Source organism: Schistocerca nitens, chromosome 5 (genome assembly GCF_023898315.1).
Source record: "Schistocerca nitens isolate TAMUIC-IGC-003100 chromosome 5, iqSchNite1.1, whole genome shotgun sequence".
NCBI lineage: Eukaryota > Metazoa > Arthropoda > Insecta > Orthoptera > Acrididae > Schistocerca > Schistocerca nitens.
Genome location: NC_064618.1, coordinates 227,846,347 through 227,869,044, shown reverse-complemented (window position 1 = coordinate 227,869,044; position 22,698 = coordinate 227,846,347). Strand labels below are relative to the sequence as shown.

General features: G+C 40.9%; 1 protein-coding gene across 1 annotated transcript in view; it reads left to right on the top strand.

Moving 5' to 3' along the window:
* The window catches only part of LOC126259408 (cell division cycle protein 16 homolog), a 204,768-nt gene extending 186,897 nt beyond the window's left edge, over nucleotides 1–17,871 (top strand). Inside the window, exon 12 of the mRNA XM_049956185.1 lies at nucleotides 17,412–17,871. Within this exon, the coding sequence (XP_049812142.1) occupies nucleotides 17,412–17,572 (161 nt within the window). The 3' untranslated portion in view covers nucleotides 17,573–17,871. The remainder of the gene's footprint in view (nucleotides 1–17,411) is intronic.
* The last annotated feature ends 4,827 nt before the right edge of the window (nucleotides 17,872–22,698 follow it).

Below are 22,698 nucleotides of genomic sequence, written 5' to 3'. Positions count from 1 at the left end.
AGTCTTTATTTTTATTGAAGGCAACTATTTACTGTCATAAGAATTTATTTTATTAATATTGTGCTTTGACTTTGCTAAGAAACACTGTTAAATATCATTTACATTTCCAGAAAAAAAATTTAACTTGATGTAGTATCATAATGAAAACAAAATACAATTTAGTCCTTTTTAGAAGCATGCAAAAATTTATAGATCTTCACTAATTTAATGGCTCTTTTCTCTCCCTAATTATTTTTTATTTTGACCAGACACACCTCTAGGTGAAGAAGATCCTCTCAATGGATGCAATGCCAAGTGAGAAATGAGGCTTTTCACAAATGTAATAAATCATGTTGGTTAGTTTCCTTTTTTGCTGCTTTCTGCTTCACTGTCTTCCACCATTAGATGGAACTGTGTTATAGTTGCATCGGAAAACATGGTGGCAGGAAGATTATCAGAATCAGTAGTCCATTCTGGATTCATCTCTATGAGCCAGTTTTCTGCAGTTTCTTCTTGGACTTAACATGTTAGCAAAATATTGAAAGAATTCTAGTGCTTGTTACTTTAATTCTTTTTATTGCATTCATATAGGGTACCAGATCAGGACTGTTTAAGCTGTCTGCTTGAAAAAGATCCAGGACTCTTAAAAACCTCTCATCCCAGGCATTTGCCTTCCCCGTACTCCTTTCATTCTCTTGTGGGGCTTTTTTTCCCTCTTCATACCATGTTTTTCCAGTCTTCTTCATTGAATTTTCCTCTTCATCAACTTGCCATTTGTTAACTTTTGACCTGAAGTTTTCATGGTTTTGGACATCTTCAGGAAATGCCTGCTAATTTCAGATCAATTTTGATCTTGCCAATCCATTTCAATGTGTCTGTTTTGTCTTTATTCACGTTATCAGAAGTTTACTATTTATTTTGTAAGTCTGTCATGTTTCGTTCGTTTAGTGTGCCCTTAGAATCTTAACCTGTGGATATGTGTGTGTTGTTTGATTTCCTGGCTGCTTGTGAATTGGTATTGTTCACTACAAGTTTTTGGCTTCGAATTTTTCTTAAAAATCAAATGTATTAATATGATGTGGGCTATAAATTGAAAGTAATGCAGAAAGCTTATGCAGAAAGAACAAGGAAACTGAGTAGCTGAACAGCATTTTGGTACTCCACCAACAGAAAAACCATTCACGATTGGCGGGCGTATGAAGAACTGAAAAAAATGAGGAGGACTAAATGTGCAAATAGAGGACTGAATGCAAAATGGGCAAAACTAGTAGATGACATATTGAAATCGATTCAAGGACACCATCAAAATGGCATTTGAATTAATACAAAAATGTTTCAAACCCTCATAAGCTAGCCCTACAGTGGAAGTTAACAGACTTCGAGGGTGGAGTTGGTTGGCGCTACAGGTTTATGAAATGTCATGGACTTGGCATGCGAACCAAAACCAAAAAGTCTCAGAAGATGCCACAAGAGTATGAAGAGAAAATATTATCTTTCTATTGAATTATTACTCAACATTGAAAGCAAACCAGTGTGGAGCTAAGCCAAATAGTGAAGGTAGAAAAAAAAAACCCTGACATTTGTTGTGCAGAATAACAGAACTGTTGCCATGAAAAATGCTAAAACTGTAACTATAAAAATAAGTGGGCATGAAAAAAATGCTCTACACTGTTGTCCTTTCATGTTGTTGTGACAGTACTAAACTTAATCCAGTGATCATTTTCCAGCACAAAATAATGCCAAAACCTTCTACATACTGCCAGGTGTTGTTCACATACATGACATGGGTTGGATGGATGAGGCTGGTATGAAATTATGAATTTACAGAGTGTGGGAGAGAAGGAAGGGTCGACATGCTGTGCTCATGATACTAAGCTTAAGTTCTCTTTGTGTGCTAGATCAGTTTGGTAGTCAGTTGAAAAATTCTGTGGAAGAGGAATTGAAAAGAGGAAATACTTAGCTTGCTGTTATACCAAGAGGGCTTACTTCACAATTGGAATCTCTTGATGTCTTGATAAATAAACCATTTAAAGTGTGTACTAGAGAGGAATGGAACAAATGGATGATGGATGAAATCCATCATGAATTCATGCTGAAGGGAGCTTTCAAATGACCTACAATCAAACAAGAGCGCCAGTGGTCTACAGTGAGAGAAGACATATTGTTAAATCTTTCAAGTAATGCTGCATAAGTAATACTCTTGATGGCAATGAAAACCTTCTTATATATGAAGAGGACAACGGTGTTGAGGAAGAAGGAGAACAAGATGAAGAAGAAGAAGAAGAAGAAGAAAGTTCAGGGATTCTAAAGGTCAGTTCAGTTCTATAAACTAAGAATTTTTTTGGTTTGACCCTGCAGTCTAATACAAAAAAGGCAAAAATTATGTTTAAAAAATTGCTTAAAAATTGAGGTCCGTTTTATAGTTCATAGCATTGTAAAATACGGTAGTTCACCCTTTTCATATTTCCTTTTGGTCTTCAAGGTTAACTTGGCTCTCTTTCCTCACTGTCAGGAATGTTCTGTAGTAGTCTTCCGTCTTATTGCTGTATGCATTCTGTCCATATTGAATTGCATACTCAACACCGTTATTCCTCCAACATTGCTTTTTCCTTTTCTACAGAGTAATTAGTGTTTGCGCTGTTTTGGTCAATTTGCTTTTGCAGTTGTTGCAAACTGTTTGACTGCTTTTTTCCTAGTTCTTCTGGGGAAAATGATTGGACCTGGTTAGTGTCAAATCTATTCTTGTCAGGTAATGGCTGAGTTTACATTTGCTCTTTCTTTGACTTGGATGTTCATAATTTCTTAGTGGTTTGAATAAGAGATTGCTGCTTGGTCACCTATGGGTGAGCTTGGTGATCTCCATATCACCCTCTTTTTTTTTTAAGTGTGTTGAGATGTTTGCAGAGTTTGGTTAATCTTCATCTGTTTTGGTTGGTCCATTTATGTGCTGTTAATTTTCCAATTGTTTTTCTGTACTTTCATTCTTTGCCTAGCTGTGCATTGAAATCATCTTGTAGGATTTTGGTATGTTTTTGTGGAAATTTAGATACTGTTTCTTCTAGCATTCCCCGTTATTTGTCTATCTTTTTGTAGTTTGCTTTATTTTCAATATGGACTGGCATGTGTGCATTGATTAGTGTGTATGTTCTACTTTCACACATCAGGGGAGATTTTCATTAGCCTGTTATTTACAGGCATCACATTTGTTGTGCAGGTGAGTATCTCCTGTTTGACTGCAAAGGTAACCCTTAAAAGTAGCGTTTTTTCTGTATTTGTTTGTCTATTTTACTTTTGAAACTGTGTAGTTCCCAAAATCCATAGCCTTTTCATCAGTGTGCCAGTATTTGTATTCTTTGTTCGTTCAGGGTTTGCTCTTGAGAGACTTTTTGTATTTAGTGTGTCGAAAAAGGTTTTGGTGTTTGGGCAAAGTTGGCTAGAGGACTCCAACTCCATCTGTGTGTCGGTCCAGATGCCCCAGAATTCAATAGTCTGGTTGTACTGTTCTTGGTAGAAGTGGATTATGACCTGGAGTAAAAGTCTGATTGCTGCCGAGCCTCAAGGTACTTGATTATCGCAAGTTTTGGACTAAAGACCAGTTTTTAAAGTCTGTAGTATTAGCTCCATAACAAGAATTCCTGCCACACCTCCGGTGATCAGATGTTGACCACTTTGCCATTTGCTACATGTCAGACGCGAAGTGGATTTCTCAGGATCTCTATCCCACCAGTTCTACCATATTAGTGGTTTTTATCGCTGCCTTTATTGCTGTTGAAAATCTGACATTGTAGACTAGCATGCTTCCCCTCTCGTCTTCCATGACAGGAAGCTCAGCTTCCCTGCCTTGTCTGATCACTGAGTACTGAGCCACCCTGCCACGACAAGGCCTGGCCCATAAAGTCGTATTATTTATTTATTTATTATTTGCATATTCTTCATCAGTTGCTCATTCACTTTTGGGCATATCCATTTTGCGAGAAGCTTGTACTTCATATCCTCCTTAAAATGTTAACAATGTTTGAAATGAGGGAATATAGAGGAAATGTCGAGGGAATATAGAGGAAATGTCGAACAGATTAGAGGCACATATACTGGGAGGCTGCAGACAATGCACCATCATCCTATAACAGAAATTTATATGCATGTTTATTTTCTACGTAGCCTAGTGATTTGTCAGTGGACAAGCCGAACGAAAATTATGTGAAGTCGAAGGATTTATCGGAATTATTTAATGGTGATATAATTATCAACATCCACCAAGAACAGGCATAATTGGAAATGAAACTTTAAATGTGAAACATATTTTGTCCAATCAAACACATTAATTTCTACATTTATGAGCTGATATCCAGGAGTCCTCTTAATCAGCGGATTAACGTACAAGTAATTGTATGGCATTAGTGGTGGGGATCACCTAGTGGTTCAACCACATAAATGGAAAGGATTTCTTGATTGCACCCATTCGGCACTTTTCCTTTGTGAAGCATGAATGTTTTGTCGTGCATGTAATGGTTTCAGTGTAGCTGACTATATGATGAGTGCACATGGAGGTTGGTGATGTTTGAGGTGTTAATGAGGTAATATGGTGCCAATGCATAGCTTGCTCCTCTCAAATAGCACAAAATGCAAAATGTGGCTACTTGCAGGAAATGTGCCAAAGCTGTTCACAAGTAGTATCATATGCCAAAAGAGAAGAGGCCTACAAGGTACTTCAACGATTCACTATCACAAGCTCACACAATTTGACTGTCAAAAAAGAATCAAGAATAGTGATGATGTGACACAGATATAGGATAGTATTACCATCCAGTGCAAAACTGTGCTTGAAGTGATACTTGCAGTCTCATGTAGACAGCCAGAGAATACCATAAATATGAGCAGGTAGTCTCAGAAAAATAGATTGATGTATCTGCTGGTGCAAAAATTTCATAGCTCCTCCAAAATAAAAATTGAAAGCCGGAAAAAAGCAGATCCTATGCCAAAAGACTATACAGATCTAATTTTATCTACCAAATCCAATGACTATTTGGCCACTAGAACTAAAGAATTTAAATTTGCCTCATGGAACCAACCAATCCCTGGACTTAAGTCCTCACCGCTGCAGAACCAGAGCCAGCTGAAAAATAGGGGGAAGCATAAAACCCATTTATCTAATGGCTCCTATACTTCATTACAACTTAAAGGCACAGGAGCAAAGCTGTAAACTGTGGTTTCAGGTGAATCGCTTTTCAGGCTACAGGACAGACAGATGAGCAGACTCTCTCTCTCTCTCTCCCTCCCTCCCTCCCTCTCTCTCTCTCTCTCTCTCTCTCTCTCTCTCTCTCTCTCTCACTCTCACACACTCTCACTCTCTCCAGCTACATTGAGGAATTGTAACACGTAGAATGGGGTGATGGACGAAAGGAGCTGTGGAGTGAGAGGGAGGGTAGAGGGAAGGGTGGCTGACAGATGGGAGGGAGGCAGCAAGTGCATGGGACAGGAATATGGGAGGGAGAGGTGCCAAGTGCACAGGAGAGGAAAGCAACACAGGTACTGTGCAGCTGAAACATTTAGCATGGTAAACAATACTGTAATTATTTTGCAGTGGACACCTTTTCAAATTCGTGGCTCATTGTGGTAAGTGAATATATTGCTTACGCAAATGAGATTGTCAGCAGGGAGAGCTAAACAAGGATGACCCTATTTCTCACAATGCACACTTCTTCTTCCTCATCTCTTCCCCTCATCATCAGTTTACAGCAGCTGCTGTATCACTGAATGTATTTGACCTTCAGCCTCTCATGAAATTTGAGACCAAGAGGTTCTCAGTTAACATTCTGCACTGCTCTGCTCGTGATCCACTTTGTGGAAATTTTGGCACCGACAGTGAGCTGTAAAGTTCTGCTGTCATCTGTCATATGGGCAAAGCTGTTGAGACCGTTATAGTATTACAATGACCATATCTAAAGAGATAGTGCATGCTCTTAAGCATGGGTTCATTCCCTATCTTTCATTACATTTTCACAATTTCACCCAATGCTTCATTTGTGACGGTATGCACCAGTACCCCTTATGGTCGGAACCACAGATTTTGAGATGTGGTATGAATTTCTTTATTACCAGTATTATAAATGTTGTATTCACACTTCTAAAATGCTGTGAAAAATGTTAAAATAACGTTTTAAGAAGTCTACATTTCAAAAACTGCCCCAGGAAGGTCACAATACCGGAACCTTCCCCCCCCTCCCCTCCCCTCCCCTCCCCACCCCACCCCACCCACCCACCCTTTTAAACAAGCCACACAGCGAAGGTCAAAATGGTTGACTACTCACACTTCTCTTCTTGATCACAGAAATTTATAACCAGGAATAGGTTGATCACATGTACTTAAAATTTCCTGCTCCATGGAGGGATGTTTTTTTTTTTTAAACTTCTGTGCCAAAACTTGTATCAGATGCCATGTTTGGATGCCAGATATAAAAGTATCTTCAACTAATCCCAAGGGAGTATTTTAGAATTGTTACTGCTCACTTTATATACTGATTAGCCAGAACATTTTGACCACCTACCTAACAGCTGGTATGGTCCACCTTTGGCAGGGATAACAATGGTGTCACATAGTGACATGGAAGCATTGTGGCCATGGTAGATCGCTGGAGGGAATTTATTAAGAAATACATTGGTTGAACATTATTCAAATTGTTAGGAATAAATCCCCATCATTTTAGCATCTTAATAAGATTTCATTTGTCACTGACTAGGTTGCTAATATATGCAAGGCGCTGCAGCCTTTCAGCATTATGCAAGCCTTACACATGTTTTGAAACACATTTTCAGTGATTATTATTTAATAAATCAGGTTTCAGTGGTTTATTCCATGACTTATACCGCCAAAGACACTTACCGTCTATTTCATGAAGAAAACTGGTGACATGAATTCACTACAGACTATCTTGGAGCAAGAAATGGAAAGTAGATGGAACAATGTGTTTAGAGTGCTACATCTGTACTTGGACAATTCGATGAAATCATGCAAATGCTTCCAGAAAGAGTTTCTCTGAAAAACTTTCTAATTATGACCACAACACTGTAAAAGAACATGACGTTTTTAGAGCCACTAAAATATGCAATAGGAGTACTGGAATTCAAGAAGTTTCCAACAGTACAGTGTGTTTCATTATGGACCTGAAGATAAAGAAGTACGTTTAAATTACAGTAGCCCCAGTTTTCTTGTTTAATACGTGCTGTGTGTCCAGTGAATGAAATAGCATTTAATTGCAAGGTGCCAGTTTCAGTATCACTAGCATTTGGCAGTATAGTACAATTGTCATATTATCATCTGTTAACTGTAGATACTACAAATGTTGAAAGAATGCTGTCTCTGTCTCACAGAAGAAAAAGTTGAAATCCGGATGTTGCACAGAATAGTAACACTTCTGTGGTCGCCCTACCAATTACTGAAAATGTTTGTTTTTGATATAGGTGAGATATTAAATACACATGCCTCAAATAAGTGACAAAATACTAGTTCTTATGAAGCTAGAACAAAATTATAACGTGGCAGCAATATATTACTCTATTTTTGTGATATCTGTAATTATTTATTTAGGGCCGGCCGTGGTGGCCGAGCGGTTCTAGGCCCTTCAGTCCGGAACCACACAACTGCTACAGTCACAGGTTCGAATCCTGCCTTGGGCATGGATGTGTGTGATGTCCTTAGGTTAGCTAGGTTTAAGTAGTTCTAAGTTCTAGGTGACTGATGACCTCAAATGTTAAGTCCCATAGTGCTCAGAGCCATTTGAACCATATTTATTTAGGACTGTTGAGTGAATGCCAGCTGCACTAAGCAGCCATAAAAATGGAGTCTCTCCAGAATGAGCTTCTCACTCTGCAGCGGAATGTGCGCTGATGTGAAATTTCCTAACAGATTAAAACTGTGTGCCGGACCGAGACTTGAACTTGGGCAGGTTCGCAGGAGAGTTTCTGTGAAGTTTGGAAGGTAGGAGACAAGGTACTTGCAGAAGTGAAGCTGTGAGGATGGGGCATGAGTCGTGCTTGGATCACTCAGATGGTAGAGCACTTGCCCGTAAAAGGTAAAGGTCCCAAGTTCGAGTCTTGGTCCGGCACACAGTTTTAATCTGCCAGGAAGTTTCAATGGAATCTCTGTTTTCAGAGTGACTAGACTGTGGGCCATGGCATACTCAATCTGCCAGTGAGATTGACTTTTATTTAACTCAGATGGATAGTGGTAACAACGATGATCGGCTTGAGAGATGAAAGCGTAACAGTAGTCTTTTTCCCAAGCTGTCTAATTTAGCAAGAAGAATGTTTTGTGTTCCAGCCTCAAATTTGTCTAGTGAAAGAAATTTCATTGTGGCATGGAAACTTTTCTCGGTTCTACAAAGCGGTCTTGATCTGAAACAAGTCGCTTCATTGTAATTACAGTAACAGAATAATTTGGAGAAAATTTTGTTCTTGATAGATTTCTAATTTCTTAGATGGTCAAGTTCACGTATGTAGATTTGAATCAATAAAGCACATGTTGTTACAAAAAACAGCAGTGTGATTTTTCATTACCAACATTAAAAAAGTTGGTAGTTCCATAGTTTTCTTCAGAGTCCAAACTGTTTCCAAATTTTTGCTGTTGCATAACGTAAGCTGTTTTCTCTTATGAATTACAGTGATGTGTCATGATTAAGACACTAACACCCAGGAATATAAACTGAGGTGACAAAATTCACGAGATAGCCATCTGTACATGAAAAGACGGCAGTAGTATCGCAAATTTGTGCTAAGGTAATTCATGTGAAATGTTCCAGTCATGATTATGGTTGCACATCAGGAATTAACAGACTTTGAATGCGGAATGGTAGTTGGAGCTAGAAGCAAGGGATATTCCCTTTCGGAAATAGTTAGGGAATTTAATATTTCGAGGTCACTGTATCAAGAGTGTGCCAAGAATATCAAATTTCAGGCATTATCTCTCACCACGGACAACACAGTGACCGATAGTCTTCTCGTAACAACCAAGAGCAGTGGCTTTTGTGTAAAGGTGTCAGTGTTAGCAGACAAGCAACACAGTGAAATAACTGCAGAAATTGATGTGGAACGTATGACAAATGTATATGTTGCGACACTGTGGTGAAATTTGGCGTTAATTGGCAATGGCAGCAGACGACTGACACCAGTGCCTTTGCTAACAGCACGAATCAACTGCAGCACACCATATTGGTGGACCCCAGAAGCCTGGAAAACCATGGCCTCGTCAGATAAGTTCCAATTTCAGTTGGTAAGGGCCGATGGTAGGGTTTGAGTGTGATGCAGCCCCCATGAAGTCATGGACCCATGTTGTCAACAAGGCACTGTGCAAGCTCCATAATGGTATGGGCTATATTTACACAGAATGTACTGCATCCTCTGGTCCAACAACCAATCATTGACTGGCAATGGGTATGTTCAGCTACTTGTAGATAATTTGCAGCCGTTCATGGACTTTGTGTTCCCAAACAGTGAAGAAATTTTTATAGATGACAATGTGCCGTGTTACCAGGCCATTGCTGTTCATTTACAATTGGTTTGAAGAATATTCTGGACAGTTCGAGCAAATGATTTGGCCACCCAGATCGCACAACGTGAATCCCACCAAACATTTATGGGACGTAACCTACAGGTCAGTTCATGCAACGCTTTCCAAATTACGGACAGGCATGGCTCAGTGTTTCTGCAGGGAACTTCCAGTGACTTGTTGAGTCCATACCGCATGAAGTTGCAGCATTACTCTGGTCAAAAGGAGGTCTGACACAATATTAAGAGGTATTCCATGGCTTTTATTGCCTCATTGTATGTCCACATTGTAACTAAAGTGATCTGAGTGTAGCTCCATCGGCTGGTGGGAGTATTTCAGAAGCAGCACCAGCTTTCAGACACAAAGTTACTACTAAAATTGTTGCAACAGCGGCAAAGCCCTCCCGCCTGCCGGCTTTGAGCATTTGTACTTGAGCAACCTGTGTCCAAGCACAGTGGACTCAAGTGTGTATGAGCGAGCAAAATGCCCAATTTGCAGACTTCTATTCTGCATAGACAGCTGGTGCCATATACCTTCAGAAACCAATCCAGGAGTTGTCAAATCCATACCACGCAGAAAAGCTGCTGTATTGCATTACAAACTTGGGCCAGCCTGCTACTAAGAGGCAGTCGTAATATATTGACTTATAAGTGTAAGTTTATTGTTAATTGCAAAGAGCATGACACTAAGAAGAATCTAGCATCATCATCTTATTCCCTTGTAAAATTATTGTAATTGTAAAATTATAAAAATTCAATCTCTAGGGGAGAGAAGGCAATGAGGCAGGGCGTATCCACCATGTTACTCAGTCTGTACATAACTCAGTCAGTAAAGAAAACTTATGGGAAATTTGGAAAGAGAATTAAAGTTCACAAAGAGGAAATAAAATCTTTAGGGTTTGCTGATGATTTTAAGTCAGGGGATTCTGAGGGAATGAGATAAGGAAATATAGTGGGCAGTAACTATACGCTAGAAGTTACTTTTATATCTGAAGGTTCCTCTGCATTAAATATGATTTGGCGATTGTTAAGAACTCTCCAATCAACTCACAAAGATGGTCTGATTTTCAATATGCTTGTGCTTCATTCAGTGAGAAGCTGTTAAAAACCTTCTGGAAGTTAAGGAACACATCATCTGTGGTCGTTTTGATGATTTCATTAGTGGGATCCCTGTTGGTTCCTACAGAGGAGATTTTCAGCCTGCAGTGTATGGTTTAACTTGGATGTCATAGGCATCTCATATCAGAGCAATCTTTTAATGAAGTCAAATTATTTTCTAGCTTTGTTACAGCTAGTGTGCAATGTGCTATGTTATCAGCATCCACTTGTCATTGGCAGGCTGCATCCAGCAACAGACAAGTTTTCTTGACCCAGTAGCGGAACATGCTGTTGTCTTCAACTCGGACAATGTTAACAGTTGCTTCATGGCTCATGCAATCATATCATAGTATTCCTTCTCATTGCCAACTTCTCTGATTTGTATAGGCCTTGAGCCATTCTGTGGTATCACAATCATCCCATCATCCTGCAAGTCTTGGTAGTCAGATGCTATATCTGAGCTTACATATTCCCATCCTTCCTAATTCTACCTTCCCGAATTTATCTTCCTTTTTTGACTCTCTCTCATTTCTCTATCTAATTTTCAAATGCCTCCCTCATTTTCCCTATCCAAAGTCTTGTATTTAACATTTTTTTTCTTTTTTTACCTTTTTAACACAAGTTGTTGTCATATTATCATCTCTTTTCTGGCCAATTTTATTTTCTTGTTTGTGGACCACTTTTCATTCCTTTCTGTTTCATCTTGTCTCACCTTTCCTTTATGTAAAGTATTTTGTCAGTGCTTCTCCTTCCTGCCTTCAAGGGTTCAGCATTTGTTTGCTGGGCTAGGCGACCACAGGGTTCCTGAGCTGTGGACTGGTAAGCGACACCAGTCATCGTCACTCTAAGTTCTGCGCATGCATCAGTGACCACCATGTGGCCCAGCGGTGAAATGTTGTGTTTTTGGGGAACTCTCTGCAGCTCAGTTGTATAAGGCTTACTCAGGCATGCAGGGCTCTTTCTGAGCGCATCCTTATTTCTCTAGCTGCTTGTGGAACAGAGAGAGAACCCTCAAAGTCTTCCTCTTCTCTTCCCAGTGTAACAGATGTACTGCCTGGGAGTACGCACACCCATTCATGCAAAGGAATGAGAGGGGCTAATCCTCCTGATAATCAACTCATTAGTAACGTGGCTCAAGGAGTCATGAATCAGAATGTTTTTGTAGTGATCAAGAGGAAGGAGGGGACCTTTGAAAAATTGTCCCCTTCTATATCCCTAAAGGCTTAGTAGGGCTTACTGGTACCCTTAAGTCTATGAAGCAGTTGCAAAATGGTTCATTGCTGGTCAAGACTACACCGGCAAAGCAGGTGGAATTGCTTAGGAAGTCACACAAAGTGGGTGATTGTGACGTCATTGTTGAGTTGTACAACTCTCCCAACTTTGACAAAGGTGTGGTCACCTGCCATGACATTTTGCTGCACTTGAACAAGAATGGGCATCACAGGGGATAGTGGATGTGGGGCAAAGGACATGTAAGAATAATGGAGAAATTGAGAAGACCACCACCTTCATTGTGACCTTCAATTCTCTGACGCTGCCTGAACACATCATGGCACGAATGCTCACCGAGGGTTAGGACTTATGTCTGTAACCCTATGCATTGCTTCAGTTGCCAGCAGTTTAGTCATACAGCATTGAGTTGCAGAGGCGAAGTGACGTGTGGGAAGTGTGGAAAGTTAATCCATGCAGCTTGGACTGACTGTACATCTTCAGCAAACTGCATTAATTGCTCTGGGAGCCACCCGGTCTGGAGCCGAAACTGCCCTGTTATTGGAGAGGTACTCAGAATTCAGGAAATAAAAGCGACAAAGCCTATCCCCCACACAGACGCCAAAGAGGAATATAAGGCGATGAAACCCTCTGTCTGTGCCACTTCTTATGCTTCCTTGGTGCAGAAACCTGTTCCTAAGGTCGATGCTGTGATGCAGACAACATTTAGTGTTGACAGCCATAGAACTCTCCACCACCAGCACCTGTATTTGCACTTGTACGTGTCAAAGCAAAGTTAAAGACATTGTGATGCAGGCAGCTATGACAGATGAGGCCAGCAATGCTTTCGCAGTGAGCATCCTGCAGGCATCCCAAAAGTAGAGTGCCCCTCAATGCCCACTTACTTCAGAGAAAAGTTTCTCTCACCACCCTCTTTCCCCGTCATCCTTGCTGGGAAAGTGAGTAGAGAAAGGGTCTCAGCATTCTGGTCAAAAGCTCTATCAGGCGCCATCAGACATCATTCTATCATGTCTGACTGGTGGTGAGGACATCATGGGTTTTGGTGCCTCGTCACCGACCCAATCAGCCCCTCCACCCCATCTCGCTCTACAATCACATCACTGCCCCAATGGAAGGTCAGGGCTACATAAAGACCACACTGATTGAATAGCTCCCATACTCTAATGGAATATGAATGGATACTGGACTCATCTGGAGGGTTTGAGGCTCCATGTACAGGACAGACCCTTTTTGCCTCTGTCTTCAAGAGACTCATCTTAAACAGACTGACACATCTCTACTTGGAAGAAAAGGTGACCTTACTGGCGACAGGGTGAAATGTGGGGTACCAATGTTCGTCAGGGACACTTTTCACTCCTCACCTGCATCCTTAACCACAACAATACAAGTGGCTACTGTTCGGATAGTGGCCCATGTCACTGTCACGGTGTGCTCTTTGTACCTACCGCCCCATGAGCCTCTTGACAGCGGGGTCCTCACTCATCTTCTTAGTGAACTTCCCTGTCCTTTTTTTCCTTTTAGGGGACTTCAGTGCACGCACTGTGTTATGGGGTTCTAACACCACTTGCCCCAAGAGTCGGATACATGAGGATCTGAAATGCACAACAGATGTCAAACTGATGAACATGGGCCAAGCTACTTGTTTTAGCACCACTACGGGTTCGTCCACGGCCAAGAACTCTCTTTCTGCTCATCTGCCCTTGCAGAAACTGCTCAGGGGGGAGTGGATGATGACCTCCATGGTGGCAACTACTACCCCGCCTGGATTCATCTGCCTGATGGAACAGATACTGAAAGGAAGTCACCGAGATGGTTGTTCAAAAAAGCTAACTGGATTCTTTGCAAGCAGTTAGCTGTTTTTGAGCAGTGTGACAGCATCCAGAACTGGCTGGATCACATTACGGCCACTGTCCACCATGCCGCTGATGCACCCATCCGAAAGTCAGTGGTAACTCCTAGGAGGTGAACTGTCCCTTGGGGGAATGATCAGTATCATTCTGCAGTCAGTGACGGGAGGGTGGCTATGTGCAGATTCACTCAATGTCCTACAAATCAGAATCTTGCAAACTTTCGAATGGCATGTGCAAAGGTGAGGCGAATAATTCGGGAGAGTAAGGAGAGTTCTTGAACTCCATCAACAGGTCCACATATGCAAGTGAAGTGGGAAGCCATTAGGAGCCTCTCAAGGCACAACTCAACGGCTGCCAGTAGCAGCTGGACAAATGCAGGGGTCTGTCGTAACATTGCCGAGAGACAGCTCAGACAATGGCAGAGTTGTACAAGTCCCTTACAAATGATGCCTGGAAATGACCTGATAGTGTACAGCATGTTGAAATAGTTGGACCCACTATTGAAGGAGGTCCTCCTGCATCTCTTCAATGAAATTTGGATGGCAGGAGACATTCCCAATGCGTAGAAAAACCTATTTTAATCTAAATTTTAAAACCAGGAAATGATAGAATAGGCTCTGGTAATTGTCATAGTATTAGCCCGACAAGCTGCGTAGGAAAGACACTGGAACGTGTGGTCAGTTGGTGTCAAGTGTGGATTATCAAAACCAGGTCCCTACTCAGTTACTCCCAGTGTGGGTTCAGGAAGTATCACTCCACTCTCGATAACCTGACCCTGTTCAGTGTAGCAATTCAACATGCTTTCATTTGTAAGCAACATCTTATCAGTGTTTTCTTCAATTTGAAAAAGGTCTACAATACTGCCTAGAGGCATATTTTTTTTGTCCCTGCTTTATCATTGGGGATTCTGTGGACATCTGCCCACCTTCATAAGGTCCCTTCTCTCTGACAGATGTTTTCAATACAAGTTTTTAATGTCCTCTCTGACTGCTTTAAGCAGGAGTATGGTGTCCTTCAAGAGAGTGCTTTAATTGTCACAGCATTCTGCATTGCAGTAAACAGTATGTCCACAGTGTAACGACCCATACTGTGTTCCTTGTTTGTGGACAACTTCTCCACCTTCTGTGAATCCTCCAACCTTGCAAAGGCTACTGGCAATTGCAACTGATCATGAGACAGTTGGAGGAATGGTGTTACACCAAAGAATAAAACTATTTGTGTTGATTTTAATCTTTCCACTCTCTTTCTAATTTACCTGTTTTGAAACTGGAAGCTACCATTCTCACTTTTCAGGAGAAGGTGAAGTATTTGGGTCTTCCTTTTGATGAGAAGTTAACGTGACTGCCACACCTTAAAAACCCGAGTGTCTTAAGGTCTTAGACATCCTTAAATGTGTCAGTCACAGGTCTTGGGGAGATGAGAGGCCCCATCTGCTCCTCCAATTTTATAAGCCCTTTGTGCAACCCCGGCTTGAATACAGATGCCAGATTTATGAGTCAGCAAGGTCTTCATACCTCAAAATGCTGGATGCGGTTCACCAAGAGGATATTATGCTGTTGACAGGAGTCTGTCACATGAGTCCTGTTGCAAGCAGCAGCCTCCGCTGTCTATTTGACCATGCATATAGTGCTTTGTCCATTCCTGCATCACCAGCATCCAGCTATATTGTGCAGCCATTGTTCAATCATCAGCCACTGGCAACAAGGCCATTTGGAATCCGTGCAAGGGAGAGCCTTGAGTTATTACAGGTGGGGGGCATTAAGATCCAAAACCAGGGGCAGAGTAGGGCATCCCTCTGACTACTAATGAGGCCCAGATTACTTTTCGAACTGACTATTTACAGGAAGCATTGTACCCTAGACTATGTTTTTACAATTATATTTAACTAGATTTTACGTTGCCATCAAGATTTTATTACATTGATGGGTCTAATCAGGAATATTTTCTTGGTTGTCCTGTAGTATTCCCTGATATTGTCGTTGGGATAGGGCTCCTAGCACAGTTTTCAGTTTGTTAAGCAGAATTGTTTGCTATGCTGAGGGCAGTGCAGCAGATGAGATGGCATCACGACAAAAAATGCCTCATCTGCTCAGATTCTCAAAGTGCCCTTCTCGCTATTGAATAGATGTACCCAGCAGATCGGATGGTGCAAGAAGTGCATGACACTCTTCTTATCTTGCAAAGGCAAGTCAAGGAAAGCATTTTCTGCTGGGTTCCAGGGCACATAAGGATTCGGGGAAAGGAACTTGCTCATGCAACTGCCAAGGCGGCTTGCTCCCTTCCTCCTGCTGCTTGCTGTTCAGTCCCTCTACGGGCTGTCGCTTCATTTGTGACCAGGAAGGCCATGTGTTGCTGGGAGGCTCAGTGGCTGGACGTGAGGAACAATAAACTACAAACCACGAAACCTTCCTGTGACCATGGTTTATCTTCTCCCACCCACAATAGTCTGAAGAAGTAGCTCTTACACGGCTTAGAGTGGGACATTGCTCATTGACACATGGCTTCCTCTTACATTGGGAGGTGCCGCCAGTATGTCAGAGATGCGGGACTCAGCTATCAGTACAACATATTTTAACTGAGTGTGTTTCATATGACAAGCTGAAGGTTGAACTGAGTCTCCCACAAGATCTGCCTTCTGTTTTAACTGATAATGAGGCAAATGTTGTTCGTGTTTTAAGATTTTAGGTGGTGTCAGGAATTATTCCCAAAATATTGGGTGTAAGACATTAATGTGTCATGAATTGGCTGGGTCACTCATTATTTGTAAGTATTTATCCAGCCACTAGCCACAATTATATGTCCCCTTTTTTAACGATTTTTTCAGTTATTTTATCCATTGTTTCATCTAGTTATTTGCTGTGTCTCATTGGGGTTTTATTATGGGCTTTTCTGAAGCTCACCCCTTATTATGGTTGCCTCGTGATTCTTCTTCATAGATTTTCACCATGGTGATCATTAATGCATGGGTGCTGATGACGTTGCTGTTTAGCCATCACAGCTTCAGATTCCCCTCTCATCTTTGGACTTACAAAGGTACATACCAACAATTTTTTCCAACATTAAGTAACACATTGGCAGGTAATTGTGTATGGCATCTGATTAGTGTCATGAGGGAATACATCTGGTTAAGCTGCAGAGGCGGCAGGGAACAGTACGTAGGCAGTAAAAAGAGATGTTGATTACTGCCATCAAATGTGTGCCTTGTATCTTCTATCATAACAACATTATGGCAATTTTTTGGGGGGGGGGGGTAGAAGGGGTGTGTGTGTGTGTGTGTGTGTGTGTGTGTGTGTGTGTGTGTGTGTGTGTGTGTGTGTGTGTTAAGGCACATAAAGTAAGGAACACAAGGAGAGAGTTGTTCAAATTATCTGAAGTTTATCACTTCAAGAAACGGTTGATTGAAAATGGCTAACCAGTTTGGCTGTGCTTGCTATTCCTATCTGAAAAGTGTAGGAGGCAATCAAATTACAAAATAAATGTATTGGAAGACTTAGATATTTGTCTTCATAGACCCTGGCAATTTTTAAGCAGGCAGTGAAATGGTAATCAAATATTTGTGCCCCCAAGGCTGGGGCCTAGGTCTCAGTAACAAAATGTCGTCAAGGAAATAAATATCAGTACAAATCTGCATTGCATGATTTATTGCATGTTTAGAACATAAGCTCTACCTTTTATCTTGTTTGTGTATTCCTAACATTGTTCTGCATTTTGTAGGTTCTTCAGAAACAAGTGCAGATTCTTTCCTGTGGCAAAGCACTGTACCATATTTGGATATTGACAGGGCAGCACTTCCATCCCTTCATGAAACATCTACAAGTAGCCTTAGTTTTGAAGTTGAAATGCAAGATACCTCAGCTGTTAGGATATTGGAGTAGTTACTGTTGATCTTATACCCCAAAGAACTCTCTTGTGATATAACTGATATCAGATTCTGTGCCCTTCTTTAAAGGTTCAGGAGATACCTCTTAAATTGCAATGTCTGTTTTGCAGTGTATATGTTCTGAATGTAGTATTAAATATTTGATAAGAAGATAGAAAAATTGTAAATAACCTTTATATGTGTTATTTATTGTGAAATGATTTTTGTGTACATATTTTACAATCCATGTCTGAAAAATGTTTTATGTGTATAGTTTTGATTTGTTTATATTAAATTTTGTTATTCACTTTATTACTGTTATTGAAGATTATCTAGTTAAGTTATTTTAATGGAATTGAATTGTACATATGTATCTAACACACACACACACACACACACACACACACACACACACACACACACACGTGTACATACATACATACCTACCTACCTACCTACGTCACCCCCTATGTAATGGCAACATGTGGTGAGCAAAGGTTTACACATTACATTGTGCAGTTACTTCTGTACTGCTCAGTGAGGACATTATTCTGTATGGTGTGGCTCTCAGCAGTTGTTATTGTGCATCACTGAATTGCTGAGAGATATATTACAATGTTCTGTATAGCTAGTGTTACAATCAGTGAAAATCAGTGGCAATCCCTGTCATCAACATGGCTGTTGACATGGTGGAGGTTATCCCTGAATTGAGATGTGAAAACCCTGTTGACCTTGGAAATTTCTCATTCATTCATTAGGATCCCACAATTAGACATAGAACAAATGTATCCATTGTTCCCATTTGGTGCTTGATTTCGTGCCAGCAGCTAGTCTGGTGACATTCTAAACCTGTGACAAAATAATCTATTCCAGTTTCCATCTCTAATTCAATTGCTCACGTGAGTATAATATTAAATCCATTGAGTTTGAGACAGATTAAATGTTTCTTATAAGTATCTCATGGAGAACATGTAGAAACTTGAGTATTTCAGACTTTTCTACAATAATAATGTCTGTCACTGACACAGAAGTGAAATATTGTTTACTTTCCGTGTTTTGAGTCTATTGCAGTGTTGCTGTCATGTTCTGGGACAAATATGGCCATTCACCAAAAATAAACTTAGCCCAAAAAGGGACAATCAGAATAATTAGCAGTCTATAATTTTGTGAACTTGATGCAGGCTGTTGTTCAAGCATTGTGAAATTTTGCCTCTATACATGTTACGTAACGGGTTGCATGGTTCACAATATAGGTTCGTTCAGAACAACAATAGCAGTCACTCTGATCAATTGTCAGAAAAATTATTTGTGTTTAACCCTTGTGCAGAAAGGTGATCAGTATTCTGAAGTTTCTATTCTCAATAGGATTCAGCTTTGCTGCAGTTTATGGTCTTTGTCTACTGTATATGTATCTTTGTTCTTCCTTTTTTGAGTTTCTGAATGTGTGTTCTTGAGTGATACATGTAGTTACTTGTTCTATGGCCCAGTAGTTTGGGTCACCCCAGAACCGGTGGGAAAAACTAAAATAAATTTTAAAAAATTATGTATAAACAGGTAACAGTATTGTACTCAGATCCATTCCTCCTAAATTACAATGAAATTTTTAGCTGTTAAGGGAACAAACACGCTTTCTTGTAAAAACCACACCATGCTGCTGGCTATACCTTTCTAAATCTGCACATGCGTGACATCTCCTTGTTTTTGTTTGTGTGCATTATATGTTAGTTACAAGACTAAGAGTGCATTAAAATTAAGATATGAATGTCAGTTTTTATGTTTCACGGGGGCTGTCGATAAACAGATGCAGAATAACTAAGTTTAACTTTCTTCTGTTTGTCACATAGTTGAAACTTTTCATTTCCTGTCAAGAAATTGCAGTTACACAGTTATTTTGCCACAAACCAATCTTGTGTTAAAAGAAATGAGATAAATGTTTTTGTCATGAAGTATTATGGAAAACATGTTGAAATTAAACAGACTGTTTCAGTAGAGGTACATGAGCTACACAAGACCATCAGTTATTATGATGATGAGCTGAAAGGTGAGTCATCAACATTTTAAGTTTATTTATGAACCTGTTGACGACTTGAAACCTCACCTATATGGTGAGTGGTTACCTTTACTCATCTCACTAAATGAAATAATGGTGCAGTCTAGAATACTTTTAATCTTTCACATTAATCGAAATTTTGTAGCACTTTTGTAACCTCATTATGGGGATGTGGAAAATCTGAGGAAAATAATGTAGCAGACCTGTACATTGCAAATCAGTCAGTTACATCTGCTTTCAACAGAAATGACAAATGGGCTCAAAAACAGCTTGAAAGCAGATGTAAGATTTGCAGTGTCCTCACAATGTCTAAAAAACTAAGCTTGTAATTCTTTCAAAACCGCAATGGCCTCTTCAAACCTTTTATGTTCTTTAATGCCAATGACCTTAGGGAAGTAGACTGTGTGTGTCAGAATTTGTCCCTTCTACAGTGAGATTTTCTTTTTGAATGCATCCACACCAAGTCTGAAATCAGTTGTTTCTCAATCTGCAGTGTCTTACTGTGGGCAGTGTGGGGTCAAAGCCACTTAAAATGAGAGGTCTGAAGTTCATTCTGGATGTTCTAATTTTCTTTCCTCCACTCCTGTGTGACTGCATTTTAGAGATCGAGAATTATCATGCTTCTCTTCTGTCAGCACTCAGTTTTAAAGACTTGTGATGATAGATAGCTGGACTGCATCTTTTTGTGCAGACAGCCATTGGACCTGTGAACATCCTTCTTATCATGAACAAATAGCAAAGAGTAAATGATGATGACAGTACAATTCTTCCAAACTCAGGAGAGTCGTGGCGACTGAAAAATGCCACACCGCAATAGTAAATAAAATATTGCACTGTACTGAGTACATCTGAGAATAACTGAGCAAAGTTGCAGGAAGCCAACTCTCAGACCCAAGCCATTTGACACACCATGGCTGGCCCCACGTTAAAGGAATAAGGGCATATAATTCATTTCATAATCCTGAAATTCTGTAATGGTAAATCAGGCAAATGTTTCATTAAAACAGCCAACATATTCAGTGTCACCTAGCTCTAGGTTTTGAAACCTGTCCTTTTTGTCCTTTTCCCCTATTGTTCCAACCTCTTGACTCACTGGAGGGGGGGGGGGGGGGGCACAACTCCCACAGGGATGCTCCTAAGAATGAGAATTTCCTGCAGGATTAGGAGTACCAGATAAGTGTTTCAAGTCAGGGACTAAGGGGGAGCGGGGGGGGGGGGGGGGGGGGCGGCAGCGGCAGCACACCACTCTCCAAGGGATGGGACTTAAGAATGAAAATGTTCTATAGAATTAAGAATGCAATAGAATAGTGTTTCAAGTTAGGTCTGGAGCATTTTACCATTCTGGCTAATTAAGAGAGTCGACTTAATTTTATAAATGACAGAAATACCAGACATGGTGTATGTTCAATAATCGTTAGTTTAATTGTATTTTAAATAAACATGGTGCCAAGAGAGCACTTATCCTTGGAAGCTCTGTTATTGTTTTAAAAGTGATTTTGAAATTCCATGTACCTAAAACTATAGTGTAAAAATCAAACATGGAAAATCCAGGATGGAATGTAACCATACTGTGAAAAGGAAAGTAGCTGAGATGCTGAGTTGCAGATAGGCACAACAAAAAGACTGCCACAAACAGCTTACAGCCAGTAAGGTCTTCGTCAAAATTAGATGACAAATACACACAGGCGTAACTTACACATACGGAATGAGGGCTGTGTAGTGCTTGAATGGGATCAGAGATGGGACTGGACGGGAGAGAACAATGACTAACAAAGTTTGAGGCCAGGAGGATTACAGGAACTTAGGATATATTGCAGGGAAAGTTCCCCCCTGTGCAATTCAGAAAATCTGATGTTCATAGGGAAGGATCCATATGGCACAGGCTGTGAAGCAGTTGGTGAAATGCTCAGCAACAGGGTGGTCCACTTGTTTCTTGGCCACAGTTTGTCGGTGGCCATTCGTGCAGATAGACAGCTTGTTGGCTGTCATACCCACACAGAATGCAGTACAGTGGTTGCAGCTTAGCTTGTACATCACACAACTGGTTTCACAGGTAGCCTTTGATGGGATAGGTGATGTTTGTGACTGGCCCAGAGTAGGTGATAGTGGGAGGATGTATAGTACAAGTCTTGCATCTAGGTCTATTACAGGGCTCTGAGACATGAGGTAAGGGGTTGAGAGCAGGGATTGTGTAGGGTTGGATGAGTATATTGTGTAGGTTCGGTGGATGGCAGAATACCACTGTGGGAGGGGTGGGAAGGATAGTGGGCAGGACATTTCTCATTTCAGGGCACAATGAGATGCAGTTGAAACCCTAGCGGAGAATGTAATTCTGTTGCTCCAGTCCTGGGTGGTACTGAGTTACAAGGGGAATGCTTCTCTGTTGCCAGACGGTGGGACTTTGTGAGGCAGTGGGAGACTCCTCATTTCTCCGCTGCCATCCATCTAACCTTCCAACTGCACATAGCTGCCCTACCTTCTTTCCACCTCGTCCCTGCATGGCCCCCAACAGCACTTGTCAGCCACCCCTACCCTACTATCCCTCCCCCTCCCCACCCCAGCCTCCTCCTTACCCCCACCCAGTCGCCACTCCCATCATGAACTGGTGCTGCTGCTCACACTGTGGTCTCAGTTGCCTGAGACTGCAGTTGTGTGTGTTAGTTGCGTTGTATGGGTGTGTTTGTGTGTGTTTGTCGTCTAAGGCTAAGTGCAAATTGAGATGCATATAGCACGTGTCACGTGGCATGACACTACAGCGTGACATGCACATTTCGCACATGTCATGCTGGTCCAGTGCACACTGCGACACGTACACACACTTATCAACCACCGATTGGCAACGCTCTGTGCTGACAGTACCAAAGCGCACACACCCTGTGTAATCTTTCTCGAACGATTTTACAGAGACTATTCAGTGAAAATACTTGATTTTTGCCTTACTTGTAGCATTATATGTCAGCTTCATGTCGAAGTGCCCATCATCTCACTGATGGTCATGCTTATTGTGATATACACATTTTAGTAAGACACTATGCAAAACTTCAAAAGTTTGCAATGAAAAATAGGGGTCGCTATGATTTGAGTTTGGTGCA